This window comes from Bufo bufo, chromosome 1 (assembly GCF_905171765.1).
Source record: "Bufo bufo chromosome 1, aBufBuf1.1, whole genome shotgun sequence".
In the NCBI taxonomy this organism is placed as follows: domain Eukaryota; kingdom Metazoa; phylum Chordata; class Amphibia; order Anura; family Bufonidae; genus Bufo; species Bufo bufo.
The window spans coordinates 815,806,007-815,820,897 of NC_053389.1; the positions used below are offsets into that span (position 1 = coordinate 815,806,007).

Here is a 14,891-nt window from a genome sequence, read left to right on the forward strand (position 1 = left end):
AAATAATAGAAGGTGCAAAAGTTGAAGATAAGAAGGTAGAAACAGGAACCACTAAATCTACCATGGACATGAAATGATAGAAGACTCATAAGATGTTGAACTTCAGATAATATTTGAATGATTATTTTACTGTTCACTATTAGCAATTGTTTTTGGTTTTCATTTGATGTTTATTTCATAATCTGAATAAATTAATACACAGAATAATTAACAAGCTGTAGATGATTTGAGAGCAAAAAAATTACAAGTTTACAAATCACAAGATAGACCATGGAGACCCCCAAATCCTCCTTCACATGTTACTACAACCCAACATTGCCTACCACCACATACCACGAATTACCTATACCAACACTTACACACCATCACACAACACAACCCACCACCAGCCACCTTCACCTTCCACTACAACCCACATCACCTAACACCACCTTTTAACTTTTACCTACCATCACTACCTATCACCCGACAACACCTACCATGACTTACCATTACCAACCTTTACACACCATCAACCAACACCATCCACCGCAATCCACCTTCACATATCACCACAATCCAACACCACCCACTACCCAACATCCCCCAACATCAACTGACCCACCAGTACCCAACACCATCATCAAACATCACACACCATCACCCAATATGACCACTAACCACCCCCATCTGTCCAACTCATGAAGAGGATTTACTAAAATATGATATTTTCAAAGAAGTGATGCTGAAAAATTATTTTATTTTCTGAGTGCTTTCAGGTTTAGTTAATGACTTTTCATTAGGCATTACACAAAAACTTAACATCAGTGAGAGCGACATCATCCCTCCAAAATCCTTGTCTTTCCTGGACTCTGACTTGGATGCCACGCATTCCTTCTGAACAGGTAGAGCTCCATGGTCCATAATATCCCCAGGTAAGACCATTTCCCTCCAAGACCGAGCCATCAGAGCACGTAAACTTGATGTTGTTGGCAGCCGTGTTATCCCCCCTGATTCTAGGTTCAACTCTCAGGCTGAAATTTTTGAGATATCCTGAATTACATGAAAAAGTAGGCCCCCAGGAGCCAAATCTATGAAGAAAGCAAATATACAATATTTTATACATACAATAGCTACTGCACAAATGTACATCCTGAATATCACAGCTGAAAAATACTATGCAGGTGGCAGTTGACCTGGACATGGTGCCTGAGGGGCCCAGAGGCCATTCTAACTAATAACAAGATACCATTATAGGAAACAACTGGTGAGGACCTGATACAAATTTTGAACAGTGCTCCACCTAAACCTGGATCTCTGTTATTTATGAATTGCAAAGTTCCTCCAGAGACATACAGTACAGACCAAAAGTTTGGACACACCTTCTCATTCAAAGAGTTTTCCTTATTTTCATGACTATGAAAATTGTAGATTCACACTGAAGGCATCAAAACTATGAATTAACACATGTGGAATTATATACATAACAAACAAGTGTGAAACAACTGAAAATATGTCATATTCTAGGTTCTTCAAAGTAGCCACCTTTTGCTTTGATTACTGCTTTGCACACTCTTGGCATTCTCTTGATGAGCTTCAAGAGGTAGTCACCTGAAATGGTCTTCCAACAGTCTTGAAGGAGTTCCCAGAGATGCTTAGCACTTGTTGGCCCTTTTGCCTTCACTCTGCGGTCCAGCTCACCCAAAACCATCTCGATTGGGTTCAGGTCCGGTGACTGTGGAGGCGAGGTCATCTGGCGCAGCACCCCATCACTCTCCTTCATGGTCAAATAGCCCTTACACAGCCTGGAGGTGTGTTTGGGGTCATTGTCCTGTTGAAAAATAAATGATGGTCCAACTAAACGCAAACCAGATGGAATAGCATGCCGCTGCAAGATGCTGTGGTAGCCATGCTGGTTCAGTATGCCTTCAATTTTGAATAAATCCCCAACAGTGTCACCAGCAAAGCACCCCCACACCATCACACCTCCTCCTCCATGCTTCACGGTGGGAAACAGGCATGTAGAGTCCATCCGTTCACCTTTTCTGCGTCGCACAAAGACACGGTGGTTGGAACCAAAGATCTCAAATTTGGACTCATCAGACCAAAGCACAGATTTCCACTGGTCTAATGTCCATTCCTTGTGTTCTTTAGCACAAACAAGTCTCTTCTGCTTGTTGCCTGTCCTTAGAAGTGGTTTCCTAGCAGACATTCTACCATGAAGGCCTGATTCACACAGTCTCCTCTTAACAGTTGTTCTAAAGATGTGTCTGCTGCTAGAACTCTGTGTGGCATTGACCTGGTCTCTAATCTGAGCTGCTGTTAACCTGCGATTTCTGAGGCTGGTGACTCGGATGAACTTATCCTCTGCAGCAGAGGTGACTCTTGGTCTTCCTTTCCTGGGGCGGTCCGCATGTGAGCCAGTTTCTTTGTAGCGCTTGAAGGTTTTTGTGACTGCACTTCGGGACACTTTCAAAGTTTTCCCAATTTTTCGGACTGATTGACCTGCATTTCTTAAAGTAATGATGGCCACTCGTTTTTCTTTACTTAGCTGCTTTTTTCTTGGCATAATACAAATTCTAACAGTCTATTCAGTAGGACTATCAGCTGTGTATCCACCTGACTTCTCCACAACGCAACTGATGGTCCCAACCCCATTTATAAGGCAACAAAATCCCACTTATTAAACCTGACAGGGCACACCTGTGAAGTGAAAACCATTTCAGGTGACTACCTCTTGAAGCTCATGAAGGGAATGCCAAGAGTGTGCAAAGCAGTAATCAAAGCAAAAGGTGGCTACTTTGAAGAACCTAGAATATGACATATTTTCAGTTGTTTCACACTTTTTTGTTATGTATATAATTCCACATGTGTTAATTCACAGTGTGAATCTACAATTTTCATAGTCATGAAAATCAAGAAAACTCTTTGAATGAGAAGGTGTGTCCAAACTTTTGGTCTGTACTGTATCTGCACTTTCCATTGTTGGCTAATAGAAGAGGAATTGATCTCCCCCACCCTACTGCTTACATCCATATATCCTAATAAACCATAAGGAAAGGGGTTGTCCAAATATAAATTACAATGGACTCCACATATAGACATGGCTGTCTACTGTTCGTTGGTCTCCTATCAAATTTATTGGTCTGCTGTCTCAGGATGACTCCACACTGAGCAGTTTCCACAGCCCCTATTCATTTAGATGGACACCGAGTCGTTAGGATTATTGGGTCCCAGTATGATTGTGGAGAGAAGTTATTGCAGAATTACTCTTAAAGGACATGTTCATGACTGAATGATAAATGTTATAGTACTTACGCTCCTTCTGTAGAGCGAATGATCTTCACCACCTCACTGGATGAAGGTCTTGTGCAATATAGTGCAATCCCGTTCAGAGCCGTGTCATCTAGAGGTCCTTGTCGTCGATGCACCTAAAAGTAAGACCAGTTCTTGCATAGCTTGAATATAACACATGGTACACCACCTACACCCAATTTTCTTAAGTCCATTGTAACATCTGTCCTTGTTCCTGTCTATACATGAATCCTAGTTCCTGTCTATACATTAATCCTAGTTCCTGTCTATCATCAATCTCTTTCTAAACATCATTCCCAGGCCTTGTGTTTACATCCATCCTAGTCCCTGCCTCTACATCATTTCCAGTCCCTGCCTCTACATCATTCCCAGTCCTTGTCTATACATAATTCCCAGTCCTTGTCTATACATAATTTCCAGTCCCTGCCTCTACATAATTTTCAGTCCCTGCCTCTACATCATTCCCAGTCCATGCCTCTACATCATTCTCAGTCCTTGTCTATACATAATTCCCAGTCCCTGTCTATACATAATTTCCAGTCCCTGCCTCTACATAATTCCCAGTCCCTGCCTCTACATAATTCCCAGTCCCTGCCTCTACATCATTCCCAGTCCTTGTCTATACATCCTTCCCAATCCCTGTCTATACATCCTTCCCAATCCCTGTCTATACATCATTCCCTGTCTATACATCATTCCCAGTCCATGTATATACATCATCTCCAGTCCCTGTCTATACATCATTCCCAGTCCCTGTCTATACATCTGTTCTTCTCCCAGTCTACACATCACTCCCATTCCCTGTCTGTACATCCATCCTAGTCCCTGTCCATGCATCAGTCCCAGTCAGTTTCTATACATCCTCCCTATCTATACATCATCCCTGTTCCTTGTCTATAAATCCGTGCTAGTCCCTGCCTATACATCATTCCCAGTCCATGCCTATACATCATTTCCAGTCCATGCCTATACATCATTTCCAGTCTATGCCTATACATCATTCCTAGTCCTTGCCTATACATCATTCCCAGTCCCTGCCTCTACATTATTCCTAGTCCTTGCCTATACATCATTCCTAATCCTTGCCTATTCATCATTCCCAGTCCCTGCCTATACATCATTCCTGGTCCCAGCCTATACATAATTCCCAATCCCTGCCTTTACATCATTCCCAGTCCTTGTCTATACATCATTCCCAGTCCTTGCCTATACATCATTCCCAGTCCCTACCTCTACATCATTCCCAGTCCTTGTCTATATATCATTTCCAGTCCCTGCCTATACATCATTCCCAGTCCCTGACTCTACATCATTCCCAGTCCTTGTCTTTATATCATTTCCAGTCCCTGTCTATACATCATTCCAATCCCTTCCTATACACCATTCCCAGTCCCTGTCTATACATCATTCGCAGTCCCTAACCAGTCGCCTTGCACACAATGTTTTGCAGTCAGCCTGATAGCCAATCAGGAGGGAGGATATTGTCTGGTTTATCAGGCACTGTGCCAGACCGGATGTGTCTGCCATGTCTCTGACAGACACCAGTTACACACACAAGCCAGACATTTTAGGGTCTTGCAGGGACAGTGTAGGGATTGTGAAGAAGATATATTCAGATTGAATTACTAAGTAGAATGTCATGTTTTATCATTAGAGACAGGATAGGGGCAGTTAGTGTACTGTGTGTAGACAGGCTGGAGCTGTTCACAACTTCCTGTGTTCCACTACAGAAGAGACATGAGCTTTTAAAGAGACAGAACTCTTTTTTATGTGCAAGAACCAGCCTTTTTTGTCCAAAAACCTGTTAAAAAGCTTCTTCAATTCATAAGTGCGCATTAAGCAGATTTCCCAGCATCAACAGCAGCATATATTTTGTGAATGTGCTGCGCAATTGCACCTTTTTCATTTCAAAAACTGGTTGCAAAATGTATACATAATTCCCAGTCCCTGTAAAAACATTATTCCCAGTGGGACCCGCACCTATCAGACAATGGGACTCGCATCTATCCGACACTAAGATATGCCCCTATTGTCTGAGAAGGGGAAACCTCCTTATGACATCATTTTTGGACCATTTGTTCAGATCAAGCGAATGCTTCTTCTGATACTACCATGTTTATATAGACACAGGCAGGCTTCTGCCCCCAATAAAGGACAGTTTTTAGACCTTTTTAAATTTTAAAAAACATAAATGTGATGGCGCGGTGTGTTTTTAAGCATGCTGTTTGTTAACACTGCCAACCATACATTTACCCATAGCTATATTAGGTACAGTATATATGTCAGTGTCACTCTGACATGATTTACTATTGCTGTCTTTGAGCTAAAGAGCTTGAAAGTAGAGAGAAAAAATAACTTATTAGAAGGGGTTTTATGCTAGATCAGCATTGGTTACAGGGCACAAAGTTTGTGCATACCAGCCATGGGTGTGCACAGGTATCATTGGTCCCCATAGTCAAACTTAATAAAGGCCCCCCTGTGAAATTCCCAAAGAATTGAGATGAATTAATCAATAAAAAATAAAAATAAAATTAATATTGCATTAGAGTTAGAATTGTTGGTGATTTGATTTGGGCACATTTTGCACAGAGAGAGAGAAAGTGGGAGAAGGTAAAATAATTATAGAAAAATAAGAATACAAATGTAGAGTTAACACATGCTTTCTGGGACGTGTTATCGAAACTTAATGCGTTAAGCAAACACCTTCAATTGCTTTTCAATGGCTTTTGATTCAAGATAACGCGATGAGTTGAGAAATTTGAGTTAAGAGCTTGTGTGTTAACCCTGCTACATCTGTAAGAATGATAGTAGAGGAAAATGTGAATCCTAGGAGGCCTCAGCATGTCATACACCAGTTTTCAGGCCAATTGGAAAACGGTTGATGTGGGTAGAATCGTTCTGGACCAGAATTGAATTTTCAGACAGATTTGTTAGAATTTAGCCTGAAAATAATTTCAAGAAATTCCCATATCTGTACTATCTATAGATCAGTCCTAGTCTATGTGTGTTCATCTGTCCGTGTCCCTGTCCATGCATCAGTCCCAGTCCCTGTTTATACATCCCCCCTGTACCCTGTCTATTCATGATTCCCATTCCCTGTCTATACTGCACATCATTCCCATTCCCTGTCTATACATCATTCCCATTCCCTGTCTATACATCATTCCCATTCCCTGTCTATACATCATTCCCATTCCCTGTCTATACATCATTCCCATTCCCTGTCTATACATCATTCCCATTCCCTGTCTATACATCATTCCCATTCCCTGTCTATACATCCCCCCTGTACCCTGTCTATACACGATTCCCAGTCCCTGTCTATACAATGTCACTAGTTCCTGGCTATACATCATTTCCAGTCTTGTCTATACACCTGCCTTAGTCCCTTTCTATACTTCATTCCCAGTCCCTATTTCTACATCCAAGTCCCTTTCTATACTGGACATCATTCCCATTCCTTGTCTATACATCCCCCCCTTTACCATCTACATGATTCCCAGTTCCTATCTATACTGCACATCCACCCTAGTCCCTGTCTATACATCATTTCAAGTCCCTATCTATAGTCCCTGTATACCTGCCTTAGTTCCTTTCTATACATCTCTCCTAGTCCCTGTGTATACATCCGTCCTAGTCCTTGTCTATATATCCATTCCAGTTCCTGTCCATAGATAGATTTTTGTCCCTGTCAATAAATCTGTCCTCTATGGCGTACATAGGTGAGACCACACAAAACGTTAGGGGCAGAATTTGCAAGCCTAAATCCACGATCGGCTGCCAGAACATCCTGCTACCCATCCCAGCGCACTTCATAGCCAAACGACACAGTATTGCCCAATTACGGTATTTTCAGGTAATTGAACAAGTTAAAATCCCTAGGAGGGGCGGTGACATCGGCAAAATACTTAAGAATAGAGAAGCTTTTTGGATTCATCAATTACAAACACTAGAACCTAAGGGTCTCAACCGCTAATTATTTGACACATACATATGTTCCACTCGGTGATATGTATACACACCGTTGTTTTATTGCCTTTGATGTTGTGTATGATTATCCATCTTGTCATAACATATGATTTGATTTATTAACATAATTCTCCTTTTCAGATGAGATATTTAAAAAAAAACTTGCTTGGGTTGAAGCCGCGCTTCCTTTCATATCCTTTTCCTCTCTTGTTTACCTTTTTCTCCCCTCCACCTCATTCCTCCGACTTTCTTCTCCCATCTCTCCCATTACAGATCTACAGCACATGCCCCATTTTATTTATTTCATGGGTTCCTAGGCCTTCGCTCTTTGTCCTTCAGCGCATGTGCAGCGTCAAACTTACACTGCGCCCAGCATCTTTGATGTTCCCGGCGCTCCAGCCTCTCGCACCCCGGCGCATGCGTAGTAGTAGCGCATCATCGCCACATGGCCCCGACTTCCGGCCCAACCGACTTCTCTCCTCTTCCCTGCCTCCTGCGCCGCCTCACTCTGCCCCCAGTGCTGCCTACAGCCCCACTGTCTATCCACTACACCCGACAGGGGGCACAACAGGTAATCGCATCTCAACCCCGCCCCTGTAACGCCCCCTACTCTGGCCCACACGCCCACTGCACACCTTTTCAAACACCATGGCCACGCTCCAAGTTATGGCGCCAAAAAAACTGCCTGCATCCACCAAGCGCTATCTGAACCACTGAGGCCCCATCCATCGGACCACAGCCGTCCCTATTTAAACACTAGCACATAAGCAGTGCGGCCCATCCAGGTGAGAATGTTCACATCCCTCATATCGCCAGCATGGTCTCTATCAATGTAACACAGACCTGCTCTCATCTGCAGTGCCTTACCCACATGTCTATACCCCGTATTCCCGTCCATTATTGTGTCTCTTACAAGTATAAGCTTTTTGTGCTATCAGCATTTCATTTCAGCATTTCCAATTTGCCAGTTTATTCCTGTCAATGTGTGCAATGTTATTTCCTTAATATACGGCCCTACTGTACTTCGGCACTCTCCAACTACCCGGATTTACCTGATGACACCATCCCGAGTGCACAGACATTCTCCAAGTGCTATTATATACTCAGCTCAGGACCACCCGGGACCCCTCACTTGAGTTTTGATGTCTATCCACTATATCTATTCTTATACTGTATATACTTCACCATTATAATTGTATTTTTGCACTATTACTAATAATTGCCTTATTTTGTAAACTATTCCAGTGTTCTGAGGAAGGCTATAAGCCGAAAAACGTTTCATGTTAACTGGAAAACCGCCTATGCAATAAAATACTGCACTTGAAGCAATTAAGTGGAGTGCAGGAGTCTAATTGTTACATTGCAACTCGGCCTGGGAACGTCTCCTGACACCCTCACAATTTTACATCGGGAGTGTTATCCAACCATTCACTATATACATCATTCTCAGTCCCTGTCTACTCATCTGCCCGAGTCTATCTATACAGTACATCTATCCTAGTCCGTATCTATACATCTATCCTAGTCCGTATCTATACATCTATCCTAGTCCGTATCTATACATCTATCCTAGTCCGTATCTATACATCTATCCTAGTCCGTATCTATACATCTATCCTAGTCCGTATCTATACATCTATCCTAGTCCGTATCTATACATGCATATCAGCCCCTGTCTATCCCTCTGTCCTCTTCTTTGCCTATACACCCGTTCACCTCTCTATCTATTTCTGGAAGAAAACGTCTGTAAGTGGGTAAGTAACTGGCTGAGTGATAGAAAACAGAGGGTGGTTATTAACGGTAGAAGGCTTGCATAGTAAAGTATCAATTTTCGCAGATGACACTAAACTGTGTAAAGTAATTTACACTGATGAGGACAGTATACTGTATATATACTACAGAGGACAGTATACTGTATATATACTACAGAGGGAAGTATACTGTATATACATACTACAGAGGGCAGTATATATATACACTCACCTAAAGAATTATTAGGAACACCTGTTCTATTCCTCATTAATGCAATTATCTAGTCAACCAATCACATGGCAGTTGCTTCAATGCATTTAGGGGGGTGCTCCTGGTCAGGACAATCTCCTGAACTCCAAACTGAATGTCAGAATGGGAAAGAAAGGTGATTTAAGCAATTTTGAGCGTGGCATGGTTGTTGGTGCCAGACGGGCCGGTCTGAGTATTTCACAATCTGCTCAGTTACTGGGATTTTCACGCACAACCATTTCTAGGGTTTACAAAGAATGGTGTGAAAAGGGAAAAACATCCAGTATGCGGCAGTCCTGTGGGCGAAAATGCCTTGTGGATGCTAGAGGTCAGAGGAGAATGGGCCGACTGATTCAAGCTGATAGAAGAGCAACGTTGACTGAAATAACCACTCGTTACAACCGAGGTATGCAGCAAAGCATTTGTGAAGCCACAACATGCACAACCTTGAGGCGGATGGGCTACAACAGCAGAAGACCCCACCGGGTACCACTCATCTCCACTACAAATAGGAAAAAGAGGCTACAATTTGCACGAGCTCACCAAAATTGGACTGTAGAAGACTGGAAAAATGTTGCCTGGTCTGATGAGTCTCGATTTCTGTTGAGACATTCAAATGGTAGAGTCCGAATTTGGCGTAAACAGAATGAGAACATGTATCCATCCTCTGATGGCTACTTCCAGCAGGATAATGCACCATGTCACAAAGCTCGAATCATTTCAAATTGGTTTCTTGAACATGACAATGAGTTCACTGTACTAAAATGGCCCCACAGTCACCAGATCTCAACCCAATAGAGCATCTTTGGGATGTGGTGGAACGGAAGCTTTGTGCCCTGGATGTGCATCCCTCAAATCTCCATCAACTGCAAGATGCTATCCTGTCAATATGGGCCAACATTTCTAAAGAATGCTATCAGCACCTTGTGGAATCAATGCCACTTAGAATTAAGGCAGTTCTGAAGGCAAAAGGGGGTCCAACACCGTATTAGTATGGTGTTCCTAATAATTCTTTAGGTGAGTGTATATATATATACTACAGAGGACAGTATACTGCTACAGAGGGATCTGGATAGATTGGAGGCTTGAGCAGATAAGTGGCAGATGAGGTTTAACACTGACAAATGTAAGGTTATGCACATGGGAAGGAATAATGCAAGTCACCCGTACATACTTAATGATAAAACACTCGGTAACACTGACATGGAAAAGGACCTAAGAATTTTAATAAACAGCAAACTAAGCTGCAAAAACCAGTGTCAGGCAGCTGCTGCCAAGGCCAATAAGATAATGGGTTGCATCAGAAGGGGCACAGATGCCCGTGATAAGAACATAGTCCTACTACTTTACAAATTGCTAGTCAGACCACACATGGAGTACTGTGTACAGTTCTGGGCAACTAAAGTAATAACTGGAATGGGGCAACTACAGTACCCTGAAAGATTATCAAAAGGGTTATTCACTTTAGAAAAAAGACGACTGAGGGGAGATCTAATTACTATGTATAAATATATCAGGGGTCAGTACAGAGATCTATCCCATCATCTATTTATCCCCAGGACTGTGACTGTGACGAGGGGACATCCTCTGCGTCTGGAGGAAAGAAGGTTTGTACAGAAACATAGAAGAGGATTCTTTACGGTAAGAGCAGTGAGACTATGGAGCTCTCTGCCTGAGGAGGTGGTGATGGGGAGTACAATAAAGGAATTCAAGGGGGGCCTGGATGTATTTCTGGAGCGTAATAATATTACAGGATATAACTACTAGAGAGGGGTCGTTGATCCAGGGAGTTATTCTGATTGGAGTCGGGAAGGAATTTTTTATTCTCCTAAAGTGAGGAAAATTGTCTTCTACCTCACAGTTTTTTTTTTGGCTTCCTCTGGATCAACTTGCAGGATAACAGGCCGAACTGGATGGACAAATGGTTTTTTTCGGCCTTATGTACTATGTTACTATACATCCGTTCTCCTCTCTATCTATACATCCGTTCTCCTCTCTATCTATACATCCGTTCTCCTCCTTGTCTATACATCCGTTCTCCTCTCTATATATACATCCGTTCTCCATCTCTATCTATACATCCGTTCTCCTCTCTACCTATACATCCGTTCTCCTCCTTATCTATACATCCATTCTCCGCCCTATCTATACATCATTCTCCATCCCTGTCTATACATCCGTTCTCCTCCTTATCTATACATCCATTCTCCGCCCTATCTATACATCCGTTCTCCTCCCTATCTATACATCCGTTCTCCTCCCTATCTATACATCCGTTCTCCTCTCTATCTATACATCCGTTCTCCTCCCTAACTATACATCCGTTCTCCTCCCTATCTATACATCCGTTCTCCTCCCTATCTATACATCCGTTCTCCTCCCTATCTATACATCCTTTCTCCTCTCTATCTATACATCCGTTCTCCGCCCTATCTATACATCCGTTCTCATCCCTATCTATACATCCGTTCTCCTCTCTATCTATACCTCATTCTCCATCCCTGTCTATACATCCGTTCTCCTCTCTATCTATACATCCGTTCTCCTCTCTATCTATACATCCGTTCTCCTCCATATCTATACATCCGTTCTCCTCCCTATCTATACATCCGTTCTCCTCTCTATCTATACATCCGTTCTCCTCTCTATCTATACATCCGTTCTCCTCCTTGTCTATACATCCGTTCTCCTCTCTATATATACATCCGTTCTCCATCTCTATCTATACATCCGTTCTCCTCTCTACCTATACATCCGTTCTCCTCCTTATCTATACATCCATTCTCCGCCCTATCTATACATCATTCTCCATCCCTGTCTATACATCCGTTCTCCTCCTTATCTATACATCCATTCTCCGCCCTATCTATACATCCGTTCTCCTCCCTATCTATACATCCGTTCTCCTCCCTAACTATACATCCGTTCTCCTCCCTATCTATACATCCGTTCTCCATCCCTGTCTATACATCCGTTCTCCTCCCTATCTATACATCCTTTCTCCTCTCTATCTATACATCCGTTCTCCGCCCTATCTATACATCCGTTCTCATCCCTATCTATACATCCGTTCTCCTCCCTATCTATACAACCGTTCTCCTCTCTATCTATACCTCATTCTCCATCCCTGTCTATACATCCGTTCTCCTCTCTATCTATACATCCGTTCTCCTCTCTATCTATACATCCGTTCTCCTCCATATCTATACATCCGTTCTCCTCCCTATCTATACATCCGTTCTCCTCCCTGTCTATACATCCGTTCTCCTCCCTATCTATACATTCGTTCTCCTCTCTACCTATACATCCGTTCTCCTCTCTACCTATACATCATTCTCCATCCCTGTCTATACATCTGTTCTCTCTATCTATACATCCGTTCTCCTCCCTATCTATACATCCGTTCTCCTCCCTGTCTATACATCTGTTCTCCTCCCTATCTATACATCCGTTCTCCTCCCTATCTATACATCCGTTCTCCTCTCTATCTATACATCCGTTCTCCTCTCTATCTATACATCCGTTCTCCTCTCTATCTATACATCCGTTCTCCTCTCTATCTATACATCTGTTCTCCTCCCTATCTATACATCCGTTCTCCTCCCTATCTATACATCCGTTCTCCTCCATATCTATACATCCGTTCTCCTCTCTATCTATACATCCGTTCTCCTCTCTACCTATACATCCGTTCTCCTCCCTATCTATACATCCGTTCTCCTCCCTATCTATACATCATTCTCCTCTATATCTATACATCCGTTCTCCTCCATATCTATACATCCGTTCTCCTCCCTTTCTATACATCCGTTCTCCTCTCTATCTATACATCCGTTCTCCTCCCTATCTATACATCATTCTCCATCCCTGTCTATACATCTGTTCTCTCTATCTATACATCTGTTCTCTCTATCTATACATCCGTTCTCCTCCCTATCTATACATCCGTTCTCCTCCCTATCTATACATCCGTTCTCCTCCCTGTCTATACATCCGTTCTCCTCCCTGTCTATACATCCGTTCTCCTCCCTATCTATACATCCGTTCTCCTCCCTATCTATACATCCGTTCTCCTCCCTGTCTATACATCCGTTCTCCTCTCTATCTATACATCCGTTCTCCTCCCTGTCTATACATCCGTTCTCCTCCCTATCTATACATCCGTTCTCCTCCCTATCTATACATTCGTTCTCCTCCCTATCTATACATCCGTTCTCCTCCTTATCTATACATCCGTTCTCCTCCCTATCTATACATCCGTTCTCCTCCCTATCTATACATCCGTTCTCCTCTCTATCTATACATCCGTTCTCCTCCCTATCTATACATCTGTTCTCCTCCCTATCTATACATCCGTTCTCCTCCCTATCTATACATCCGTTCTCCTCTCTATCTATACATCCGTTGTCCTCCCTAGCTATACATCCGTTCTCCTCCCTATCTATACATTCATTCTCCATCCCTATCTATACATCCGTTCTCCTCCCTATCTATACATTCATTCTCCATCCCTATCTATAATCCGTTCTCCTCTCTATCTATACCTCATTCTCCATCCCTATCTATACATCCGTTCTCCTCTCTATCTATACATCCGTTCTCCTCCCTATCTATACATCTGTTCTCCTCCCTATCTATACATCCGTTCTCCTCCCTATCTATACATCTGTTCTCCTCTCTATCTATACATCCGTTCTCCTCTCTATCTATACATCCGTTGTCCTCCCTAGCTATACATCCGTTCTCCTCCCTATCTATACATTCATTCTCCATCCCTATCTATACATCCGTTCTCCTCCCTATCTATACATTCATTCTCCATCCCTATCTATAATCCGTTCTCCTCTCTATCTATACCTCATTCTCCATCCCTATCTATACATCCGTTCTCCTCTCTATCTATACATCCGTTCTCCTCCCTATCTATACATCCGTTCTCCTCCCTATCTATACAACCGTTCTCCTCTCTATCTATACCTCATTCTCCATCCCTATCTATACATCCATCCTCTTCTTTGTCAATAAATAATTCCCAGCTCCTTCTTTTAGTCCATCATAGTCTCTATCTATTCCTCTGTCCTAGTCCATGTCTATACATCTAAATAAGTATAATATACAGTTTTCTATGCATTACTTACTTTAAGTTGGAATCCTCGCACCTCCATTCCCCTATCACAAACCTCCATAGGGCCCCAGCTTCCCAATGTTTGCCCATTTGGAACAGATATGATGGTTTGAGCTGCCACCAAATTATGTAGAGTTATCAAAAGCAGAAGCACAGGCAACAACATCTTGTCTTCTATATGAAGGTTCCACTGTGTATGGATGAAGCTGCTGGTAGATGGTCAGGACTGTTTACAAACCCTTCTTATAAGTGTTCTATGAGGAACTTGGCCGATCACCAAAGTGTCATATCTGACTTCCTGATTCCAGTAATAAGACAAAAGATTATTATTTATTGAGAAATGTTTTGCACCTTCCTTCCTCCTTTTTTTTTTTTTGTATAATTGTCTTTTTATTGAAGAAAGGTTAAATAATAAAAGTATACAATTACAATTGTTCTTGAAATCATTCGACAATCTAACAAATTAAGTGGAAAAGGTAGCATGAATGACAATGCAAATACA

The 14,891-nt window shown here is 42.4% G+C and overlaps 1 protein-coding gene across 1 annotated transcript; it reads right to left on the bottom strand.

Moving 5' to 3' along the window:
- Nucleotides 1-719: 719 nt before the first annotated feature.
- On the bottom strand, nucleotides 720-14,607 carry LOC120986619 (vitelline membrane outer layer protein 1 homolog). Its single transcript, XM_040415278.1, has 3 exons — nucleotides 14,403-14,607; nucleotides 3,298-3,410; nucleotides 720-1,070 (listed from the first exon to the last, which is right to left on the bottom strand). Exons 1-3 carry the CDS (start codon nucleotides 14,553-14,555, stop codon nucleotides 779-781), a joined length of 558 nt encoding a protein of 185 aa, XP_040271212.1. The 5' UTR covers nucleotides 14,556-14,607; the 3' UTR covers nucleotides 720-778.
- Nucleotides 14,608-14,891: the final 284 nt, after the last annotated feature.

Bases quoted from the DNA above. Each gene is read 5' to 3' on its own strand.
- LOC120986619 (XM_040415278.1), bottom strand. From the start codon at position 14,555: ATGTTGTTGCCTGTGCTTCTGCTTTTGATAACTCTACATAATTTGGTG. The intron at 3,411-14,402 runs GTAAGTAATGCA...TCTTACTTTTAG, and splicing joins TGCGAGGATTCCAACTTAAA to GTGCATCGACGACAAGGACC. The intron at 1,071-3,297 runs GTAAGTACTATA...CTTTCTTCATAG, and splicing joins ATTCGCTCTACAGAAGGAGC to ATTTGGCTCCTGGGGGCCTA.